Source organism: Hyperoodon ampullatus (assembly GCF_949752795.1).
Source record: "Hyperoodon ampullatus genome assembly, chromosome: 4".
NCBI lineage: Eukaryota > Metazoa > Chordata > Mammalia > Artiodactyla > Ziphiidae > Hyperoodon > Hyperoodon ampullatus.
The window spans coordinates 165,955,320-165,975,627 of record NC_136917.1 but is presented as its reverse complement, the minus strand read 5'-3'; the positions used below and the strand labels follow the sequence as shown (position 1 = coordinate 165,975,627).

Below are 20,308 nucleotides of genomic sequence, written 5' to 3'. Positions count from 1 at the left end.
TCAATAGCAGAATAACTGAGGCACAAGAATAAATAAGTGACCTGGAAGACAGAATGGTGGAAATCACTGCTGCAGAACAAAATAAAGAAAAAAGAATGAAAAGAAATGAAGACAGCCCAAGAGATCTCTGGGACAACATTAAATGCACCAACATTCACATTATAGGGGTCCCAGAAGGAGAAGAGAGAGAGAAAGGACCCAAGAAAATATTTGAAGAGAGTATAGTCGAAAACTTCCCTAACATGGGAAAGCACAGACAGTCCCAGGCAAGATAAACCCAAAGATAAACATGCTGAGACACACAGTAATCAAATTGACAAAAATTAAAGACAAAGAAAAATTATTAAAAGCAACAAGGGAAAAATGACAAAACATACAAGGGAACTCCCATAAGGTTAACAGCTGATTTCTCAGCAGAAACTCTACAAGCCAGAAGGGAGTGGCAAAATATACTTAAAGTGATGAAAGGGAAGAACCTACAACAAAGAGCACTCTACCCAGCAAGGATCTCATTCAGATTCCACAGAGAAATCAAAAGCTTTACAGATAAGCAAAAGCTAAGAGAATTCAGCACCACCAAACCAGCTCTACAACAAATGCTAAAGGAACTTCTCTAAATGGGAAACACAAGAGAAGAAAAGGACCTACAAAAACAAACCCAAAACAATTAAGAAAATTGTAACAGGAACATACATATTGATAATTACCTTAAATGTAAATGGATTAAATGCTCCAACCAAAAGACAAAGACTGGCTGAATGGATACAAAAACAAGACCCATATATATGCTGTCTATAAGAGAACAACTTCAGACTAGGGACACATACAGACTGAAAGTGAGGGGATGGAAAAATATATTCCATGCAAATGGAAATCAAAAGAAAGCTGGAGTAGCAATACCCGTATCAGTTAAAATAGACTTTAAAATAAAGACTGTTACAAGATATAAGGAAGGACACTATACAGTGATCAAGGGATCAATCCAAGAAGAAGATATAACAATTGTAAATAATTATGCACCCAACATAGGAGCACCTCAATACATAAGGCAAATGCTAACAGCCATAAAAGGGGGAATTGACAGTAATGCAACACTAGTAGGGGACTGTAACAGCGCACTTTCACCAATGGACAGACCATCCAAAATGAAAATAAATAAGGAAACACAAGCTTTAAATGATACATTAAACAAAATGGACTTAATTGATATTTATAGGACATTCCATCCAAAAACAACAGAATACACTTTCTTCTCAAGTGCTCATGGAACATTCTATAGGATAGATCATATCTTGGGTCACAAATCAAGCCTTGGTAAATTTAAGGAAATTGAAATCATATCAAGTATCTTTTCGATACACAACACTATGAGACTAGATATCAATTACAGGAAAAAACTATAAAAAACACAGACATGTGGAGGCTAAACAATACACTACTAAATAACCAAGAGATGACTGAAGAAATCAAAGAGGAAATCAAAAAATACCTAGAAACATATGACAAAGAAAACACGATGACACAAAACCTCCGGGATGCAGCAAAAGCAGTTCTAAGAGGGAAGTTTATAGCAATATAATCCTACCTTAAGAAAAAATAAATATCTCAAATAAACAACCTAACCTTACACCTAAAGCAATTAGAGAAAGAAGAACAAAAAAGCCTCAAAGTTAGCAGAAGGAAAGAAATCATAAAGATCAGAGCAGAAATAAATGAAATAGAAACAAAGAAAACAACAGCAAAGATCAATAAAACTAAAAGCTGATTCTTTGAGAAGATAAACAAAATTGATAAACTTTTAGCCAGACTCATCAAGAAAAAGAGGGAGAGGACTCAAATCAGTAAAATTAAAAATGAAGAAGGGGAAGTAACAACAGACACCGCAAAAATATAAACCATCCTAAGAGACTACTACAAGCAACTCTATGCCAATAAAATGGACAAGCTGGAAGAAATGGACAAATTCTTAGAAAGGTATAACCTTCCAAGACTGAACCAGGAAGAAACAGAAAATATGAACAGACCAAACACAAGTAATGAAATTGAAACCGTGATTAAAACTCTTCCAACAAACAAAAGCCCTGGACCAGATGGCTTCACAGGTGAATTCTATCAAACATTTAGAGAAGAGCAACACCCATTCTTCTCAAACTCTTCCAAAAAGTTGCAGGGGAAGGAACACTCCCAAACTCATTCTACAATGCCACCATCACCCTGATACTAAAAACAGACAAAGATACTACAAAAAAAGAAAATTACAGACCAATAACACTGATGAATATAGATGCAAAAATCCTCAACAAAATATTAGCAAACAGAATCCAACAACACATTAAAAGGCTCATACACTATGATCAAGTGGGATTTATCCCAGGGATGCATGGATTCTTCAATATATGCAAATCAATCAATGTGATACACCATATTAACAAACTGAAGGATAAAAACCATATGATCATCTCAGTAGACGCAGAAAAAGCTTTTGACAAAATTCAACACGCATTAATGAAAAAAACTCTCCAGAAAGTGGGCATAAAGGGATCCTACCTCAACATAATAAAGGCCATATATGACCAACCCACAGGAAACATCATTCCCAATGGTGAAAAACTAAAAGCATTTCCTATAAGACCAGGAGCAAGACAAGGATGTCCACTCTTGCCACTATTATTCAACGTACTTTTGGAAGTCCTAGCCACGGCAATCAGAAAAGAAAAAGATATAAAAGGAATACAAATTGGAAAAGAAGTAAAACTGTCACTGTTTGCAGATGACATGATACTATACGTAGAGATTCCTAAAGATACCACCAGAAAACCACTAGAGCTAATCAATGAATTTGGTAAAGTTGCAGGATACAAAATTAATGCACAGAAATCTCTTGCATTCCTATACACTAACAATGAAAGATCAGAAAGGGAAATAAAGGAAACAATCCCATTCACCACTGCAACAAAAAGAATAAAATACCTAGGAATAAACCTAACTAAGGAGGTAAAAACCTGTACTCAGAAAACTGTAAGACACTGATGAAAGAAATCAAAGATGACACAGACAGATGGAGAGATATACCATGTTCCTGGATTGGAAGAATCAGTATTGTGAAAATGACTATACTACCAAAAGCAAACTAAAGATTCAGTGCAATCCCTATCAAATTACTAATGGCATTTTTTACAGAACTAGAACAAAAAATCTTAAAATTTGTATGGAGACACAAAAGACCCCGAAAAAGCCAGAGCAATCTTGTGGGAAAAAAACAGAGCTGGAGGAATCAGACTCTCTGACTTCAAACCATACTATGAAGCTACAGTAATCAAGACAATATGGTACTAGCACAAAAACAGAAATATAGATCAACAGAACATGACAGAAAGCCCAGAGATAAACTCATGCCCCTATGGTCAACTAATCTATGACAAAGGAGGCAAGGATATACAATGGAGAAAAGACAGTTTGTTCAATAATTGGTGCTGGGAAAACTGGGCAGCTACATGTAAAAGAATGAAATTAGAATACTTCATAACACCATACACAAATGTAAACTCAAAATGGATTAAAGACCTAAATGTAAGACCAGACAGTATAAAACTCTTAGAGGAAAACATAGGAAGCACATTCTTTGACATAAATCGCAGCAAGATCTTTTTTGACCCACCTGGTAATGGAAATAAAAACAAAAATAAACAAATGGGACCTAATGAAATGTAAGAGCTTTTGCACAGCAAAGGAAAACTTTAAACAAGATGAAAAGACAACACTCGGAATGGGAGAAAATATTTGCCAATGAACCAACGGGCAAAGGATTAATCTCCAAAATATATAAACAGCTCATGCAGCTCAATATAAAAATAACAAACAACCCAATCCAAAAATGGGCAGAAGACCTAAATAGACATTTCTCAAAAGAAGACATACAGATGGCCAAGAAGTACATGAAAAGCTACTCAACATCACTAATTATTAGTGAAATGCAAATCAAACCTACAATGAGGTATCACCTCACACCAGTTAGAATGGGCATCATCAGAAAATCTACAAACAACAAATGCTGGAGAGGGTGTGGAGAAAAGGGAACCCTCTTGCACTGTTGGTGGGAATGTAAATTGATACAGCCACTATGGAGAACAGTATGGAGGGTCCTTAAAAAACTAAAAATAGAACTACCATATGACCCAGTAATCCCACTACTGGCCATATACCCAGAGAAAACCATAATTCAGAAAGACACATGCACCCCAATGTTCACTGCAGCACTATTTACAGTAGCCAGGTCATGGAAACAACCTAAATGCCCATCAACAGACGAATGGATAAAGAAGATGTGGTACATATATATAATGGACTATTACTCAGCCATAAAAAGGAACGAAATTGGGTCATTTGTAGAGACATGGATGGATCTAGAGACTGTCATACAGAGTGAAGTAAGTCAGAAAGAGAAAAACAAATATTGTATATTAACGCATATATGTGGAACTAGAAAAATGGTACAGATGAACCGGTTTGCAAGACAGAAACAGAGACACAGATGTAGAGAACTAACGTATGGACACCAAGGGGGAGGGAGAGTAGCGGGGTGGGTGATGAATTGGGAGACTGGGATTGACATGTATACACTAATATGTATTAAACAATAACTAATAGGAACCTGCTGTAAAATAAATAAATAAATAAAATATATATATATTTAAAGTGTACATATAGCTCACCATGATTAGCAGAGAGTTTACCATGGGCCAACTATGTCCTAGGATTTTAGAATCAGTGATAAAAAGGGACTGATTACCAATATGGGGTGGGGGTCAGGAGAAGCATGGTCCTCTATGACTTGTACATTGTATATATGATAGATGTAGAAATATATGTCCCTGTATATATGATTACTAAATTACTAAAGTAATTGAGGTTCACTAATGTACTAGGTTCTCGCTATGTATTTTAAGTCCATACTCTCTTAGTTTGCCCACACAAAACCCTGAAGACACAGGAATTTTTATTTCCCCTCCATCAACTATGACACTCAGTGGTAACTTATCTACTCACTAAAAAATGAAAAAGTCGAGCTATGAACTCCGTCATGTTGAGATAAAACTATTAAACCATTCCCTCCATGTGTTCCACTGGCGTCTTTACTACTGGGACACACAGAAGCAGAGAGCAGTGGAAAGTTTCCTTAAAGAAGAATTCCTTCTAAGAAACGGGGGTACACTGAACTACAAGCTTTAGAATTATGCTTTAAAAATAAGAATTCAGGGCTTCTCTGGTGGTGCAGTTGTTGAGAATATGCCTGCTAATGCAGGGGACATGGGTTCGAGCCCTGATCTGGGAAGAGCCCACATGATGCAGAGCAACTGGGTCCGTGAGCCACAACTACTGAGCCTGCGCGTCTGGAGCCTGTGCTCCGCAACAAGAGAGGCTGCGATAGTGAGAGGCCTGTGCACTGCGATGAAGAGTGGCCCCCGCTTGCCACAACTAGAGAAAACCCTCGCACAGAAACGAAGACCCACAACAGCAAAAATAAATTAATTAATTAATAAACTCCTACCCCAACATCAAAAAAATAAAATAAGAATTCATAAAATGAGGGATAAACGGATAAAACATGGCAAAGGGTAATATAATTACTATCAACAAGAACACAAATCATGGACAAGGCAAATAGGCCAATTAAGCAGTATGCAGAAGATAAAAAAGATAATTCACCAAAGAATTAGGAGTCCGTCATAAACTTATACAATATTTAACCTCAGCCATATTTAATGAGAAGGAAACTAAACCACAGGAAAACATGATATTTCCCCTATTTAACTGAAAATTGTTGTTTGGGTTTGCCTTTTTTTTAAATTATAATACACAGTGTTATCAAAATCACGGGGAAATTGGCACACTCTTGCTTTGCCTGAAGAGATATAAATTATAGAATGTTTCTGGAGGACAATGTGACGACATATATCAATAGTCCTGAAAACATCCAGTTCTAGGGAAGTAACTTAGAGAAAATAACCAGATGAAAACTATTTAGCTTTAATTATAACATCATATATACCACCCCAAAATGAAAATGCCATCAATCTCCAAAAACAGCAAGTTATTTAAGTAACTGATGTTATATAAAGGTATGGATGAGTATTAATTATATGACAAGCGCCATTTTACATGTTAAAAGTGTAACAAAACAGAATATGAGAAGTCTTCTAAATTTAAATATGTGTATGGGATAGCATTTCTTCTAAAAATACTCATTTCAGGGGCTGGAGATCATACATGAACTTTAGCTTCTTTGAATCAATTCTCTATTTTCCAAATTGTTAATAAGCGTGCATTACTTTTAAAAACGGAAAACAATAATAAAGCATTAGTTGAAAAAGAGAAAAATATTTCACTAATGTGCTGCGGAGTTCTCAAGAAGACAACAACTTGCTAAAACTACACAATACATCTCTCAAATTTAAAAGCAGAGAAAACCTAGGTGTGGCACTGATTAGAATATGTGTAATATGCACTCCACGAGCAATGAACTCTGTTTACTTTCAGTCAGACATTCAGCTGATTAATGAAATTTATCCCAAAGCAAATATATAATATTCTTTTCAAAAATTTAAAGGCATGATTTTTTCCTGTGTGGTGATGTATTATATATCAAGTTATGATATATTTGGTGGAGAGATAATATATAAAGAACAAAACACTTGAAACTGCCATAAATTCTATGTTCTTGTGTTTGTGTGTCTACGTGAGTGGGTGTGTAGGATGGGTATCCTATTCAATGTAGGTTTTTGTCTGGATTTTTTTCTTCACCTTCAGTACCATGAATACTGCCCATATAATCAACTATTCTTTGAAAAGATAACTCATAGCTACATAATATTCTTTTGGATAAGGGTGCCATTGCATGTCTATACATCTACTATGCATTCAACATTATATTCTTTTCCAACCCAACTCAGGCCAAACAGTTTGATCCACACACTACAAGCCCCAGTCTTCCTGCACTACCTTCCATGTCCTGGGTAAATGTGACATGATTCCTCCTGTCTCTCAGACTATCTACACGATGCCCACGTCACCTGTCTTTCTGGAGAACTCCTTCCCTCCTCATCCAGTGAGCCTAAAAATACCATGCTCAGGGCTTCCCTGGAGGCGCAGTGGCTGAGAGTCCGCCTGCCGATGCAGGGGACATGGGTTCGTGCCCCGGTCCGGGAAGATCCCACATGCCGCAGAGCGGCTGGGTCCATGAGCCATGGCCGCTGAGCCTGCGCGTCCGGAGCCTGTGCTCTGCAACAGGAGAGGCCACAACAGTGAGAGGCCCGCGTACCGCAAAAAAAAAAAATATATATATATATATACCATGCTCAGCACCAACGAGGAATGTGTTAGAAACAAGAGGCTGAATTTTGGCTCTTTTATATTCGGAAGACTTGGTTTGCTGCCAAAGAAGTTGCTCTTCCTGGAAATTAAATTATTCTGTGTTACTGAAGGTGATGACCGCTATGTTACTCTAATGTTTGAAAGTCCAAATAAAATATTTGAGAGGGAAGAATAAAATTTATTTTAAGGAATGAGCTTTTTGTTTTTTGAGTTTTTTTAGGTTGAGTAATCATGCTTGAAGTCAAATCAAACATCATGTCTATGAAAATCCTGTTTTGTTCTTCTTTCTTAATGGTGTCCCGTATTGCTCCTATTCAAACTTAAAACATGAAACAACAGCCAAACTCTAATTATCTACACTGAGGTAGAAAGTGTTGTGAATAATAGCTAGCATGGGTCATCATTTATATACAGTTTGGGAACTCCGATTTTGACACTGTCCTTTTTATGTCCAATTCGTACCACTTACAAGGCCATCCAATTACTGACAGTCAAAGTCTAGCATGAGGAGTAAGGGAAGAAATGAGTAATTTTTAAGTTGGCAATACATAAATCAGCTGAATTTCATGGACCACAGCTCTCTATAAATCAGCCAGGGCATTGCACACTCCCCTGGTAATTCCTGTTATAGTGTCAAAATACCATAAAATATTTAAAGAGTTCAACCATCAAGCAAAATACCATTAAAGCTACTATATCCAGGATTCTACAACCAGAATTCTTTATAAACCATATCAATAAAAGGAACACTTTTTCCCTACTGGTGATATTTCCTTCCAGGCGAAAGGAACTTAATTAATGTAACACTTCCAGCCTCTCCCCAACCCTTGGTTTTCTCTGCCTCTGAAGAATAAAGGAAGCAGCATGGCTAGCTTCTTCCTTCTTCCTCTGGAGATCTCCCTGCCTGCAGAGAGCAAGGTTTAGGCTCTAGAGCTCAGAGCCAGCTCTGTCCCTGTGGGAAGCGAGGAGGGGAGGAAGGCCAGGGTCCTGGATGTCATTTGGCATCACATCAAGCTATACCTAATCAAAATGGATATTTTCCCCATGGTGGCCGCCCCTTTCTCCTTTTTTTCTTCCCACATCCCAACTTTTTTCAGAATCAGGGAGGGTTGATATTTACTGGGTTCCTTAGAGATACCACCAGTCCACATTTCTGCACATTTTATAATTTGAGGTAAATGCATACCTTTCTGTGATTTATGTTGTTGCATATTTAAGGGAAAAAAGATTACAATAAGCATTATAAGATTATGAAGATGCTTATAAACCAAATCATAAATTATTCAAAACATGTGTACAAAATGCATTTTTCTTAATACATATATATTAAACCAAATGTCTAATGAAAGTTGTAATAATGACATCTATTAAGCAAAAAATGTTATTAATGAAAAATCTCCAGTCCTCACCTATTCAGGATAAATGTAATAACTAATTTCAATGATAGAATTAACTGTTCCCCATCATCTAATGTTATAAACTAAACATCCCATCTAGGAATACACTCCGTATCATTCAAAACTTATAGAAACTTTGACACATAGTTATTTAACCAAACATAATTGGCTTACCCATGTACTTTGATCCAAAAAGCAGAACGTTCTTTTATGGTAACATGGATTTCACTCTGGTAACTTATAACTGGCAGTTCCCCCAGCAGTACATAAATCTGAATATAAATACCCACATTTAAAATGTTTTTCTGACTGAAGATAAATTAGCCTCCTGTTATACAGGTCACATTCTGTAACAAAGTCTAAGATTCATCCAAGCATTGTTATCATAAAAATTATGCTGAAGATCTCAGTTCTACCTGACAGGGGCTGGGCAGAATCAAACCCAGAGGAGTTCAGCACTTCACTGAAGCAACTAAGAGTGAAAGGACAAGTGGAAATGACCATTTATTTTCAAAAAGGTACCAATGGACTCACACTTCTTTTTTTTCCCAAAAACTTGATTGTAATTGTGGGTGGGGTGTGTCTTCTCCTTATGTAATAAATTTAGCTGTTTAAGTTTCTTTTTTTCTTTGTCACAATGATTTTATGACAGGATTCATGCTCTGTGGTTCTAAACAGAGCGGATGTTTAACATTTGACCTCGTGGAGAGGGATGTTTATTAAACTGTCTATAATATTCTTTGTACAATGTTCATCTTTGTAGAAAATTTGACTGTAATCAGGTGAATAGTATAACGCTAATACAGAATATCAAAATTTTGCAATTTCTTACTGTTAGATTAGAAGCTTTTAAATAATGGTGCCAGGAGATATAATTTGCTTCTCTTTTAGCTTAACTATTATATATTTTCATATGTAAAGGACTGGCATGTTGAAGAGCAGAAAACATATTTTATATGTAAATCTACATAACACAGTAATAATATCAATAGTAGTAGAGAAAGAATATATCCATTTAAAAGCCTTTGTTAGAGAGGGTCGTGGCTTTTATAACACATTTAATAATACATAAATGAAGCATAAGTACTCATCCTAATATATAGATATCCACCTCTTGTACTTGTACAAATATTTATAATTACAAGCCACTTATGCACTTACTTTACACTAAAACACTTTGAGATCCTGTGTTATTGTACTCATTTTTAAAAATAAGACATACAAATCTATTATACATTATTATTGCCTATATTCCCCATGCTGTACATTTCATCGCCATGACTTGTTCATTTTGTTTGTTTATTTATTTATTGAATGTATACATTTATTTATCGTACCCATTTTACAGCTGAAAAAAACGAGCTAAAAATTGAGGATAACATAAATGGCCAAGGACACACAGCTTAGTAGAGACAGAGGTGGGATCCATCCAAAGCCAGTGCTATCTCTCACCGCTCCACTTACTCGAAGCAGAATCCAAAATAGCATTACACTATGATATATATATTCTAATATTATATATAAATATGTTAAACAGTAAAAATATGACATATATATGTTATAGGGCAAAGCCCAACTTTTTCTCTAGAAATATATTTCTGACCTGAAATAACAATTAATGGAATAATAAGTTTCAATATATGTAATTCATCTCACAGATAACTTTTCAGGAATCTCACCAAGGGACACAGGTGAATATTTGCCTAAGATGGAAAGCTTCTTGGAAGCATTGTTTCACTTAGTCATTATTTGCAGTATGTCAAAAACTAATTGATACAGAGTGTAACTTCCATAGCCTAATATAGCTAAGACATTTCCTACAAAGCAATTAACCATGATACAGAACTTCAAATTACACTCAGCTGCTACGTGATCAAAAGATAAACAAGTGGAGGTGTCATAACTACACATTTTTGTAATGAGTCTTAACATTTTTCACGGAGTAAAAGCACAGTATGGTAAAATATTTCTGTGAGATGCCTGGGCTGGAGGCACTGTTTGTGAATATAACTGGATTCATTAAAGCCAACCAGGCAGTTTATTAATCAGTAGGCTAGACTGGCACAGAATGTGATAGAAATTATTTATCTATGACATGTTTAATATTTTACATTAATATAAAAACCTGTTGCTTTGGCACATTATCAGATAAACTAAAGCCAGCAACAAGTATCATGAACTATTCTCGTTCAAATTAACTTGGCTCCGGACGCACAGGCTCAGCGGCCATGGCCCACGGGCCCAGCCGCTCCGCGGCATGTGGGATCTTCACAGACCGGGGCACGAACCCGTGTCCCCTGCATCGGCAGGAGGACTCTCAACAACTGCGCCACCACGGAAGCCCTCAAATTAACTTTTCATCCCTATCCATGTGACACTTATCACAAAGCCATCAAAGTACCAGAGTCCTGAGAACACCTTTGGAATATGAGTCATGAAAACCATCATGGAAGCCAACTGAAGAATTTGGCTTGAAGGTGTATTTCAGCCCAGCAAAGATCCACTGTACTAAGCCTTCAATGGAAGTACTGGATTTAAAAACACCTGTTGGTTTTCTCTTGATTATTTGTTCACCCTCTGAATTATGTGTGTTCAAGTTTAGGTACTCTCAACTATGTGGCATCTTTTAAAGATAAAAATCTTTATAAAAAAATAAAAACTTTTAGGAATAGTAATCCTAGCATAACCAATTCCCCACTAAATAAAGTAAAATAAAGTTCACACAGAGAAATAACCATTAATGTGCATTCATATCTTCTGGGGATAATCATCAGAAAAAGAAAGAAGAAAAAAAAAAAAGAACACTTTTGGCAGTTCAACATGGCAACAGTTCCTATTTTAGTTCAACTGACTTGTTACAACCAGAAATACTGGTCCATACAAACTATCCCTCACTTTATGGACAAATTACAATAAATTATTTTAAATGTAACTTTAGTATTTTCTTACATAAAGACAACCTGATGAAATTACTCTGGAGAACTCTTCAACAATTCTACATAAATGCATACCATATAAAACAGAACTTTGAAAAAGCACAATAGAAACTGTCAAGTTCCAAAACACTGTCAGGAAAAGTACTGCGTATTCACTTACGTGTCAAAAGTAATGATATATTTGATAATATTATAACTTCATTTTAATTTTAAAGGTCACTGTGAATGTGATATTATCCTTAGAAGTGATTTAACAAAATTATTGATCACATTTTCAACTAATATCATCTGAATTCCATTTTTCTCTCTGATGAACTATTTCAGTGGAAGAAAGAAGTGGCTTGTATTCTCACTGTGAAAGATGTGAATTTGCTGGAATTACTGTAATTTGACAGTGCATGGGTATTATTGCGAACAACGAAAACATTAGTGACATCTCTAATGATTAGGTTCTACAACGACACAAACATACACCAAATTAAATAACTCCTTTCCACAAGACTATGACAATTTTAATAGGGCAACGACCTCCTGTACTCACTACAACTGCCGTTCAATCAAGTACTATCATTTTCAACCCGCAAATAGCATAAAACTCATACATCCGACACATGTAGTTTTTCCCACGCCCATCAGCTGCTCTCTGTGTGCACACACAGACACAGAGTAATCTCTACTAGTCCTCTAAGAATCATGTTTAAAACTGAAACACTAGATTCAAAAGGAAAATTGAAAAGAGAAATGAATGTGTACGTCACCTATTGCTTCTTTCTGCAAGAAATCTGATATTAAAACAATGCAACAAGCACAAGAGTGTGTTCAGAGTGCTCTTGGGAAGTTCTCTGAATATGAATAAGGTGAAACTAAAGCAACACTGGTAAAACTAATCACAATCTTCGATTAACTCGAGCCATATAGACCTTGCTAGTCCTTCTGCGACACTGAGCCTTGTGAGCTGTATAATTACAGGCTTCCCAAATTTCAACATCTAACTCCAGATGCAATCATCTTCATTCAAGCCCTGAGATCGTGTAACCCACCAATCAGTGAGGATGCCACCGAACGTTTTCCCCAAAACATTAAAAATGGATTCTGCATGTGGCAAAGAGATTTCACAGAGCTGTAAAGCATTGAGTCCATATTTGAGGATGCCCACCCCTATCTGTCATACTTCTCATAGATCAAGCGCCCCAAATGAGGCACAGGTTCAGCCCTGTAATTCGGTATGAGTCACATCAAACACTCTTCCATGAGATTTTTAAAGTGGTACAGCTCTAAAGCCTTTTAATCCTGCAGGTGAACTACTAACAGCAAAGAGGTGAACTAAACTACCATCAGTAGCCATGGTAATTTAACCTGCAGATGGAAAGATGAACAATGAGATAACTCTTAGGTAGTTTCAGCACCTCCCTATTTTCATAGAAGTCGTTGCAGAAAATTCCAAGCATCTTAAATATCGGTCACCTAGTTCCTAAAAGTGAAAATATATACATATCAGACCTGACACTATGGTTGTAACATATCCCTTTCCGAAACTAACGTATTTGCTTGGTAACATTAGGCATGCATGCTTAAAAACACCTTTCAGAGCCAAAGCAAATCAGATCAGTTCAAGAGAAGCACGCAAGGGGAAAAGAAACATCTTGGAACCACAACCTGCCCATCTTTTTTTCCACATCCTTCAGTACCCCAACATTCGCAGGGAAACACAACTTTAGGCATTTTTATAAGTAACTGTTCGTGGTGGGAACCACACACACAGACATACACACACCCCAAAACCTCTCAGACTGTTTTCCTACCACACAGACCAGGGAGGCTGCACCACCTCTCTAGCGACTTAATTCGGAACGTAGTGGTTGGAACCAGCTGAGCAGCAATCGACAGAAACACAGTACACGCCAGAATGAGAGGAAGGTCGGCGAAAAAGAAAAGCAGCTTTGCTTTCGGCCATTAATTACCGATCACCCAAATATCGCCTAGCCACCTCCCACCCACATGCACAGGGTTCCGAACCTGGGTTTCAGACGGCGCTTGCCGGAGTCTCGCTCTCTATTGTCAGGACGCAGAAGCCCCCGAAACCTGTGAATCGAGCTGCAAATGCTTCCTCTGAAACAGCTAAATATAGACCAAAGGGGCTCTGGGTCTGGCGAGCAGCGGGAGACTGAAGAAACAGCCATGGACACATACGACCAAGTATTTCCATTTTGTTCTAGCCAAACATCGTAATGACATTGAACATAAGGGCGAAAGACTGGAGGGAAGTCCTCCCCACCCCCACCCGTCTTCTCCCGTATATTAGGGACGTCATGGATGCAACGGGTATATTCGGGAGGGTGGCAGGGAGCAGTATTGTTGGTGTTGCCCTATATACGCCTCCTCCGGGGGAGATGGGTGGCGGGGAGCGGGAACACGCAGAGGAGCCACCTGGCCACCGCTCCGACAAGGGCACTAACCCCGGCCCCCGTTCCAGGCAGAGCCGTCTTCCGAGAGGGGACCCGGCGCGATCGCGGTCCTCCCCCGGCTGGCAGGACCGCGTAGCAGCCGCCGCCGTCACCGGCCGGCCGGGAGCAGCCGAGGACCAACCCCCACTGGCGGCAAGGAGGGGGAGAACGACGACGACGACGCCGAGCAGGATGCGCCTGGCCCCAGAAGCCCGGAGGAAGGCAACTCACCGAACGGCGCGGCGCCCGACTGCCTCCTCGCGAACATGCACCCGCCACCAGCGACAGCTTCTCAGTCCGGGAAAAGGCGTGCGCGCCGCCGCCCGGCTTCAGGGCAAGGTCCTGACCTTGCCCAACTGCAGCATCTTCCGCTTTTGTTGTCTGAGCGCGGCCGCGGAACAAGGGATGCCGGCCGGGAGCAGGGGCGAGCGCCGCGGGGGAGAGGCGGCTCCCGACGCCAGTGCGCGGCGCCCGGCCCGGCGGCCCCTCCGAGCGCAGCGAGAGCAGCGCCCCCTGCCCGGCTCCGCGGGCTCCGCGGGCTCGGGGCTCCTGCGGACTCCCGCCGGCTCCTCCGGACTCCTCTCGGCTCCTCGGGGCTCCTCCGGGCTCCGGGCGCCGCCGCCGCCGCCGCCGCCGCCGGGCGGGCTGAGAGAGCCGCCACCGCCTCAGCCACCGCTCCGCTCGGCCGGCTGCCGCCGCGGGCGCGAGCCTGGGGCCGCCGCGGCGCCCGGCGCCGAGCGCTCCCGTGCTGCGCCCCGCGCGCGGCCCGCGCCACCTGTGCCGCCGCCGCGGGCGAAGCTCCTCCCGCGGCGCGCGGCACCCTCAGCCTCCACCTATACCTCGGCGGCCGGCTCGGGCGCCCGGCTAGTGAAGCAGCGTCCGCCTCGCCGCCCGAACCTGCCCTGGGTGCTGAGCATGCCCAGTGCCGCCGCGAGAGCGCCGCGCTTCGCCGTGCGCATTCCACTTCTCCTGGTTTTCGCGGCAGCAGCGGCAGCAGCAGCAGCAGCAGGAGAGAGGGGAGGAGGCCGCGGGTTGGGAGAGGGCCGAGCATCCTTGCGAACGCAGACTCCGGCCCCTCAGATGGGTGGATGCTCGCGAACCAGGCGAAAGCCGGGAAGGACCCGAGGAAGGCCTGGAACCCGGGGTTAGAACGGTGCTCATAGGGCCAGTGCCTTCATTTACGTGCAAGATGCTGACAGTTTATGGTGGTCTGACAGATGTCAGCGTGCAAACAAAGGGCAGGGATGGAGGGGGTTCTAAGACAGCATGTGTGTGTGCTGGGGCAGGCGGCAGGCTGAATGTGACTGCTGCTGGGTGGAGATGAAGGCTCTCAAATCCTGTGGTTCTAGAGCAAAGAAGGCAGGACATCCATCTCCGGTCTTCCCCACGGCGTCTGTCCAGTCTTCTGTCACTTCCAGTGCTTCGATTAAACATGCTTTTCGCGGGTGGAGAGACTTTCTCCTTAAACGAAATCCCTCTGGATTTGAACCTGGAAGTATGTAACTTCCTGCGAGAAAGACCTTTGTCTAGTTTGGATCTTGAATGGATCGTAATGCTAAGTTCACCTCCTCCTCCAGCGCCGCCTCTTCTTTCTTCCAACTTCCGCACCTCTGCCACCTTGGGCTCCCTCCTCCCCTACGCCCTCTCCCAGGCTAAGATGAAAACTCTCACCCGTTTCTTCCCCCAAAGTTTTCCTATACCCCCTGTATTGTTCTTGTCACTTTCAGATTGGTTTTCTGTGTCACCTCCTGGTTTGACAGCTCGTTGACTCCATGGGGACTTCTCTTTGCCTCTCTTTGCTGTGAAATACAGCAAGGAGCATCACCGCAGTGAACAGTGAAAAGTCTTGTTAGAAAACAAGACCCTTGTGCCAAGGAAGTCCTCTGGGCCTTCACCCGTGTCCCTCGGTTTTGGAGGTCATGACGGGGCTCACCCCTGTTGCAATGACAAGACTTGGGCAGGCAGAGCGCAGCGTGCCCGGGGACCAGGGCAAACACCCTTTCTAACGATGCCACCGCGCACCATCCCTGACCCTGTGGATCCCAGACTGTCTGAGGTTGTGATCTTCTCCACTCCTCCCCTCCCCAGAGCTGGTTTACGAGACACACATAAGCATGGCAGCATACAGGAAGTTGTCATCAGAGGGATTCCAGGGGCTTGTGATTCTCAGAGGCAAAGTATTTCTCTTTTGTGTCAGAAGATATTATCCAACAAAGTTAAATGAGCTGAATATTTATCCCAGGCTATTCTCTAGCATACTTTGGAGGAAGTTAAAATTTGAAGTAAGAGCAAAGGAGAAGTGTTTAGACAGGTTAAACGGGTAGAAATATATGCAAGGGGCAAGATTAAGCAAGGACTTTTGACAACAGTGCAAATGTACGTTTTTAATCCTCCTACCTCAAGGCTGAATAGGCATATATAGGCTTGGTCTCACCTCCAAAAGTAGTTCGCCAGCATGGCTCCAAGTTTTAAAGCTGGCTGTATGTTAAAGTACTTCTGACTTGGGGCTTCCCTGGTGGCGCAGTGGTTAAGAATCTGCTTGCAAAGGCCAGGGCCATGGGTTCGATCCCTGGTTGGGAAAGATCCCACGTGCCGCAGAACCACTAAGCCCATGCACCACCACTGCTGAGCCCACAAGCCACAACTACTGAGCCCGCGTGCCACAACTACTGAAGCCCGTGCGCCTAGAGCCCGTGCTCCACAACAAGAGAAGCCACTGCAATGAGAAGCCTGCACACCACGACGAAGAGTAGCCCCCGCTCGCCACAACTAGAGAAAGCCATGCACAGCAACAAAGACCCCAAAATATAAATAAATAAATTTATTTTAAAAATATATACTTCTGACTCCTCTGAGGGAGGACACTGTTGGGCCATTTTTCAGCAGATGTTGAACTGTAGTTTTTATTTTAGTTCTCAGAAAGGCAGTTCAGTTACTGTGGAGTATTTGGTACGAGACTAATTAGCAGTGCTGTATCCATTAGGCCACATTATATTTTAAAGGATGTTCTTTGTTTTCACCGTAGCTTTGGTCGGATTTTTAGAAGAAAATTTAAACTGTACTCCTCTTTGCATCTTTTAACTCAGGAAGTCTTTGGGTGTGGGGGGGAATGCAGACTTGGAGGGTAGGTCAGTTCCATTTTCGATTATATTTGAAGTAGGTGTATAGATACCATCCACAGAAAATACAGGTGTCTTTTATGCCCGTATAGATCTAAGTTAAGAAAATAATTTTCTAAAGTTTTTTAGAGTTATTTTTGAGCTGAGCAATAGCAAACCCTATTCACTAATTGTATGCCTTGGAAATGACCCGTAGGCAGTCCCTATAGACTTCTTTAGAGGGCAGATGATTTCTGTTCTTCTAAAATAATTTGTAACTGAAGATATTAGTAAATGCACAATTTGATAATACTGAAAAATAAAATAAAATGATCCTGGGTAGTGTGAGATCTTGGAACGACTCACTGCTGCCATCTTTTGCCTCCTGCCTCTGATGGTTCCTGTGAAAAGGAATATTCTGAATTCCCTAGTTCACCATGAGACCAGAAAATTATTAACTTATTATTTTCAAATTATAGTACTCAATGCTAAAAGAGAAATTTTTACTGTTTCTTCTGTTTATACATCAAAAGAGTTATGCGATACAGAAATCACATCTAAATACTGATTGTTCTACCTCTGGATTTTTCAGATCAATTCAAAATTTGAAGCAAATATATTTTATATGGGGATTTTACTTATATTTTTAGGAATAAGACCAAATAGTTTAAAATATTCTTAGACATTAATGTATCATATTTTATACTTCAAAATATGCCAATTTTAGGAGAGTGACACTCTTGTTTGATTCGAAGTGATTTAAATATAGCAGTGTAACTTGCCATTGAGGTTCAAATAGAAGATAGTATTCCTGTAATTTTTAAAGTGAATTACCCACTGGATAAACAAGTGGAAATTTCTCAAGTTGGAAAATTAAACTATGTGAGTGATTGTTGTTGCTGTCCAGCATTTAAACAGAGAGAGTAATGATACTCCTTTCAAATTTGCAATTTAAATTTCAAATCAAATTCTCTAAAATAGGGACAAAACTCTATATATATATGGCTGATAAACACTTTTAGTGGTCATAAAAATATACATTTGTTACTAGAGAATGTTATTAAATGACTTTCAAAGTAAGTTAACTAATTTGAATTAACCATTATAATTAAGAACAATGTGTGGGTTATTTCATTATTTGATTTGAAACCTGCACTTTCACACAAACTACCTTTTACTGCTGCTACTATTCATGTGATGGTGTCATTCATTCATTCACCAGCAAACGTTTATTGAGCGTCTACTGTGGTTCAGACACTGGATAAAATTTGGAGAATCAATAGCACAACAATAGGCAAGAAAACTGAATCCCTATCCTTATTGGATTTAATTATAAATTGGGGTTATTAGATGATGGGAGAAAGGAAAAACACCGACGAGGTAACCACACTCATACAGCCTTATTTCTTTCTAATTGTCTATATGCTTATGGTGTTGATGATTCTTTTAATCAACGTCTTTCTTTCCATGTTTTCTCATTGTTTTTGCCTCTTCCAGGAATTTCGTGTTTTGTGCCAGGACTTGGGTAGCATGGTGAGGAAATCAGACCTAAAGTACTGAAGCAAAGCAAGAAGAGGGATACAGCAAGTGTGCTCAGTAAGGGTTGAGGTTCTTGGAGATACAATGGAACAGGAGTGAACCCAGGGAAGGAATCAAAGAGCAGTGAGGGATTTAACGAAGGCCCCTACATGTATCAAAAGTTACAACCTAGTGTTAAAATGTCTAAATCCAATGTAGGCTGGTCAGGCATGGAGAAAGTCAAGCATTACTGATCAGAACTGGGCAATGAGTCAGAAGTCTAGGTCAACAGGCATTGGTGAATTACATATACAGAAAGAAAACATCAAATTATGGAGTGTGGACCTGGACCCAGGATCTTAATAACAGGCATTGGTAACAAGGAGAAATAAATGTTATGCTATGATTTATCAGCAATGCTTATAAATTTAATGCAGTTCTAGAGGATGAAGGAATTGACTCCCCAAATTGGCTGGCTTGATACCTACAGACAAAGAATAGGAAGGAGAATCCTGTAAAATAAGATCCAAAGAGTGGACCAGGGAAGTTCTTATCAAGGTTCATCCAGACTTTCTAGATAAATTTTAAGGCAGAGTTGATTTAGTATAAAAATTTCATCAACAAAATTTCAGTTTTTACACCAAACATCTAAGTCAATGGTTCTTAATGGAAGCATTACTGTTTCCATTTTAGAAATGTGTAAGAGGGTATTTTCTAAGTGTCACTAGCAGTCTGTGGTCACGAGCCACACATTTTAAACATTCTGAAATATATGTGACAATCCCACAGGAGGAAGGACACAGGAATCTTGGATCCCTCACAGCTTTTCATCCATGGTGTTAAGAACCTGTTCACATGTAACTAAGCCTACTACATTATTCCATTTTACATAGAAGCAAGAAAAATTTTTGGATGCTTTTAATATAACTTGAATTTTGCAGGAATGCTATTAAGATATAAATTATGGAAAGATTTAACATTGTTTTGTTCAGAAATTGACCATGATTTGTTCAGAAGATTAAGAACAATGTCACCAGTAGTATACTTCTCACCAGAAGAAGACTTCTGTATCCGTCTGTTGTTATAGCCATTATCATTACGGTGATGCTACATGCAGGGAGAAGTATCTGAGTATTTGGTTAGCTCTTCGAACCTAGTTGTGACCAAGCATTTACATAAAGAAAAACATAATATTTTATTTTAAATAATTTTCCTTTTGTTTCTTCTCTATATTTATCTTAAAGTATTGTGTAGACCCTTAAAAATCAGTTAATATCTGTGAATTTCTTTTCAAAATAGCAAATGAAGCATTATACAATATTTGTTATAAGAATAAGGCATTGGGGTTTCAGTAGGTTTGAGAATGAAATATCTAAATGATTCACTTAGGAAAATCAATAGTTATCTATTATAATCATGTATACTGTAGCCCCAGGAAGGGAAGCTGGGTTCATTAAAGAGTTTGGACCCTACCAAACATGTTAGTTGTTATTCTATCATTTTTATAGTGTAAAAATTATGATTAATGATTACTCACATACACA

General features: G+C 39.9%; 1 protein-coding gene across 2 annotated transcripts in view; it reads right to left on the bottom strand.

Moving 5' to 3' along the window:
* The window catches only part of CTNND2 (catenin delta 2), a gene marked incomplete at both ends in the record, with an annotated part of 950,049 nt that extends 935,633 nt beyond the window's left edge, over nucleotides 1–14,416 (bottom strand). For both annotated transcript variants that reach the window (XM_079701889.1, XM_079701890.1), the window contains one exon: nucleotides 14,380–14,416. In XM_079701889.1, the coding sequence (XP_079558015.1) occupies nucleotides 14,380–14,416 (37 nt within the window). The remainder of the gene's footprint in view (nucleotides 1–14,379) is intronic.
* Between the last annotated feature and the right edge of the window lie 5,892 nt (nucleotides 14,417–20,308).